We start from the raw sequence: 4,506 nt of genomic DNA, 5'->3' as shown, positions 1-4,506 counted from the left end.
ACCAGGGATCCAGCACTTGGCATCCCAAAGGGACACATCCATGGGGACCACCACGGGCAGGAGCAACAAACCGGGACATCTCCTCGGGTCCGGACACTCCTTCCCTGCTGGGGGTCCCTGGTGGGACACAGGGTAGGGTGGGCTCCTCACCCGGGTGTCTCCCACTCTTCCAGGCTGGGAATACGGGCTGACCATCCCCCCGGAGCGCCGGCCCAAGGCCTGGGTGCCGGCGGAGAAGATGTACCACACCAACCGGCGCCGGCGCTGGGTGCGGCTCCGCCGGCGCGACCTGGAGCACATGGACACCTCCCGGAAGGTGGGATGGGCCGGGGGGGGTGTGTCCCTGTCCCTGTCCGGGGTGTCCCTGTCCCTCCACGTGCGGTGGCTTTGGCACAGAGCTGGTTTTCCCTGGAGCCGGTGGCCCCTCGGAGGTCCCAGCTGGAGGGTCGGAGGTTCCCACTGGAGGGTCAGCGTGTCCCGGGGGTGGCCGCCGCTCCAGAGGGGCTTGGCGGGGCTCTGGGCCGGGATGGGGACATCCCGCAGTGTCACGGAGCGCGGGAGAGCGGGGCTGTCCCTGTCCTGTCCCCGGGCTGTCCCCGGGCTGTCCCTGCCCCGCTTCCCTCTAGATGGTGCAGTTGGACCGGGAATGGCACCGCGGCTGCGGCTCCTCCCGTCCCCGACACTTCCCAGGGACACTTGTCTCCCTTCCCAGCGCTTTTCCTGGATAACTGTGGCCGTGGGGAGCCCCTGGCGCCCTGTTTGCCAAGGGGGTGTGGGTGTCACAGGGAGGGGACGCAGCTCCGGGGAGGAAAAGCCACCGCAGGCTTGTGAGCAGCGAGCCAGGGAGACATTCCAGAGGGGGCAGAGCCGCGGGAAGGTGGGAAAGCAAAGGGGAAACTGGGGAGGTGGAGACCCTGGATGTGGCCCCCTCCTCGCTCAGCATGGGGACCCCCCAGCCCAGTGACCCCGATCCCAGTGGGATTCACCCGAGGGATTGGGGAAGGGCTCAGTTCCCAGGGGGGGACCCGGCACTGTTAATGGGTAATCCCTGGAAGTGTCCAAGGCTGGGTTGGAGCAACCTGGGCTAGGGGAAGGTGTCCCTGCCCATGGCAGGGGGTGGCACTGGATGGGCTTTAAGGTCCCTCCCAACCCATTCCACGATTCCGTGATGATTTTAAGGGTCATTCCCAACCTGAACTCGATGACCTTGGAGATCTCTTCCAACCTAAACATTCCTGTGATCCTCTAAATGACCCCGTGACTCTATTCCACGATTCCAAGCCGGGGAGGGCACGGGGAGGACACGGGGTGGCCCCACCGTGGCCGACAACACCCCAAAGCCCCCGAACCCGTGTTTTTTTTTCCGGAAAAGCCGGGTGGTTTTGTGCCAGGCGGTTTTGTGCCGGGCGGTTTTCCCTCTGTCACCCTCGACGGGGCCGGGGGTGGAGGTGCTTTGACAACCACCTCGCTGAGTCCCGGCGTGTCCCTTCTGTCGGGCAGCACAAGCAGGAGGAGCTGGACGGGGAAGGTTGGGAATACGCGTCGCTGTTCGGCTGGCGCTTCCACCTGAAGCAGCGCCGCACCGACTCGTTCCGCCGGCGCCGCTGGAGGCGCAGGATGGAGCCCCTGGAGCGCACCGGGGCCGCCGCCGTCTTCGCCCTGGAGGGAGCTCTGGTAGGGACCCCCTTCCCCGCCCCAATTCCTGCCCGGGAATGGGGACAGCCAGCTCAGGCCGGAGCTCGGTGTCGACTCATCAGCTCCTTATCAGCCGCTCGTTCTCCCGCCCTCTTCGTCTCCCGACATCCCGGCTTTCTGGGTTTCCTCGGTTCTTTGCTCTCCTGATTCAAAGAAACCTCTGAACAATCTGAAAATCACTTTTATTACGGGCCGGGGAGTGCAAAGGGGCAGGTGTTTTTCCCCCAGTGAGCAAAGGAACACCATAGCTTTCTGTACAGTTTGAAAGTAGCAAGTTTAAAATTGTCTGTACACACGCTCTTTTTGCAGTCTGCCTTATCTAGACAGACACTTAGTTTTACCTCCTGTTCTTCCCATTATAGAGTAGTTACATAAAGTTTAACGTTTCAAACAGTTTCAGGTTCCCCACCCCCTTTCTAGGTGATAAAAAGCCTTCCCTGTTCTTTGAGCTATTTTATCTTAATTGCCCACAGCTTGGGCAGAAACTTTTAAGCAGTTTTACATTTTCCAAAGTCACACTTTACATAGCTAAATAGCTAAATTTTATTTCATTTTCTATTTCACTCCTGGTGGCTAAAGGAGACCCAACCCCAGCACCACAAAGATCCTGTTAATGGTTTTTTATGGGTTCCCCCCCCCCCCCCATTTGGCTTTTTTCCCCTCTTTCCCTGCTTTTTCCTGCTCTTTCCCGGTGGCTCCTCTGGGGCCCCGGGTGCCAACCCGGTGGGAAGGTCACCCCTGGAGCTCTGGGATGCTGAGGGGGTTCCTCCTCTGCCCCCCTGGATGTGCTGCTCCCTCATCCAAGTCTCGAGTCTTATCCTTGAGCTCTGCCTGGAAAACCAGCAGCGCTTGGAGGGGGGAAGAAGTGTTGGAGCCTCCCTGAGCTCCCCCTGCTCCCACCCCGGGGCTCCTTGGCTGCCACCCCCACCCAGCCCCAGAGCCTCCTCCCCCTTCACCCTGCAGCCCTTGGGTGGGATTCCCAGCCTCAGAAATCCCTCCTTTTCCTTCAGCTAAATATTCCAAGGCCGTTGGGGCAACTGGGAGGTGAATGAGAGGCCGGGTCAGGGCACGGGGGAGGGAAGAGCTGAGGTGGGACTGGGAGAGAAGGGAACAGAGTTGGGAAGGGGCTGGAGCAGCAGGAGGGGCTGAGGGAGCTGGGGGGGCTCGGCCTGGAGAAAAGGAGGCTCAGGGGGCACATTCTGGATCCCTAAAATTCCCTGGAAGGAGGTTGGAGCTGGGGGGGGGGTCGGGCTCTGCTCCCAGGGAACAAGGGACAGGAGGAGAGGGAACGGCCTCAGGCTGTGCCAGGGGAGGCTCAGGTGGGATATTGGGAAAATTCCATCCTGGAAAGGGCTGTCCAGCCCTGGCACAGCTGCCCAGGGCAGGGGGGAGTCCCCATCCCTGGGGGGATTTAAAATCCCTGTGGATTTTGGGGACACGGCCAGGGGTGGGGAACAATTGGTCTCGGGGGTCTCGGAGGCCTTTTCCCCCCTAAATTTTCCAATTCCTTGGAGCATAAGAAGCCCAGGCTCCTCCTGGGCACCCGTGTGGGTGGTGCCCTGGAGGAGCCCATCCCAAGGGGGGATCCTGGGATGCCCACCCTTGGCTGCCTTGCCCTGGCAGGGGGGGGTGACGGACGACAGGAGCGACGACGGGAGAGGAGCGGCCCCGCTGAGCCTGGGGGTGAACAGACCCACCATCTCCTGCATCTTCGACTGTGAGAGCCCAAAAAGGGGGAAAAGGGGGAAGGGAAAAGCATTCCCAGCCTCTTCCTGGCGCCCACGTGGGAAGCAGGTGGATGGGAGGAGGGTGGAGGGGCGGGAGGGGACATGGGTTTGTCCCTGTGGGAATGTGATGGGCTTGGGGCTGGGGGGGACTGAGCCAAGGGGGTGGGAAACATTCCCTGGCTCATCCCTGACGTGGTTCCCGTCCCTCTGGCAGCTGGGAACAGGTACCACCTGCGCTGTTACCTGTACCAGGCACGGGATCTGCTGCCCATGGACAAGGACAGCTTCTCGGGTGAGCCCCTCCCATCCCTCTGGATCCTGGGGCTGGAAAACTCAGCCAGGGACACCCAGGGACACCTTCCACCAGCCCAGGTTGCTCCAAGCCCTGTTCAGCCTGGCCTTGGACACTTCCAGGGATCCAGGGGCAGCCACAGCTTCTCTGGGAAATTCATTCCAGGACCTCCCCACCCTCCCAGCCAGGAATTCCTTCCCAATATCCCACCCAAATCTCCCTTTTTCCAGTTTGAAGCCATTCCCTGTGTCCTGTCCCTCCCTCCCTTGTCCCCAGTCCCTCTCCAGCTCTCCTGGAGCCCCTTCAGGCCCTGCCAGGGGCTCTCAGCTCTCCCTGGAGCCTTCTCTTCTCCAGGGGAACCCCCCAGCTCTCCCAGCCTGGCTCCAGAGCAGAGGGGCTCCAGAATCCTGGAATGGGTTGGGTTGGAAGGGATTTTAAAGGCCAATCATTTCCACCCCCCTGCCCTGGGCAAGGACACTTTCCACTAGCCCAGGTTGCTCCAAGCCCTGTTCAGTGTGTCCTTGGACACTTCCAGGGATCCAGGGGCAGCCACAGCTTCTCTGGGAAATTCATTCCAGGGCCTCCCCACTCTCCCAGCCAGGAATTCCTTCCCAATATCCCACCCAAATCTCCCCTTTTCTAATGTGAAGCCATTCCCTGTGTCCTGTCCCTCCCTCCCTTGTCCCCAGTCCCTCCCCAGCTCTCCTGGAGCCCCTTCGGGGGGGAGAGGCTCTCAGCTCTCCCTGGAGCCTTCTCTTCTCCAGGCTGGATGTGATGGAGCACAGGCAGAAA

At 61.3% G+C, this 4,506-nt stretch overlaps 1 protein-coding gene across 1 annotated transcript in view; it reads left to right on the top strand.

Annotated features, from left to right (window-relative positions):
• Positions 1-3,745, top strand: part of LOC113940714 (dysferlin-like) — a gene marked incomplete at its 3' end in the record, with an annotated part of 8,902 nt that extends 5,157 nt beyond the window's left edge. The window contains exons 6-9 of the mRNA XM_027631860.1: positions 174-316; positions 1,501-1,674; positions 3,319-3,412; positions 3,637-3,745. Coding sequence (XP_027487661.1) covers positions 174-316; positions 1,501-1,674; positions 3,319-3,412; positions 3,637-3,745 — 520 coding nt within the window. The remainder of the gene's footprint in view (positions 1-173; positions 317-1,500; positions 1,675-3,318; positions 3,413-3,636) is intronic.
• Positions 3,746-4,506: the final 761 nt, after the last annotated feature.

This window comes from Corapipo altera, unplaced genomic scaffold (assembly GCF_003945725.1).
Source record: "Corapipo altera isolate COAL_440 unplaced genomic scaffold, ASM394572v1 60554, whole genome shotgun sequence".
Lineage (NCBI taxonomy): Eukaryota > Metazoa > Chordata > Aves > Passeriformes > Pipridae > Corapipo > Corapipo altera.
This window is presented reverse-complemented; position numbering and strand designations above follow the sequence as displayed.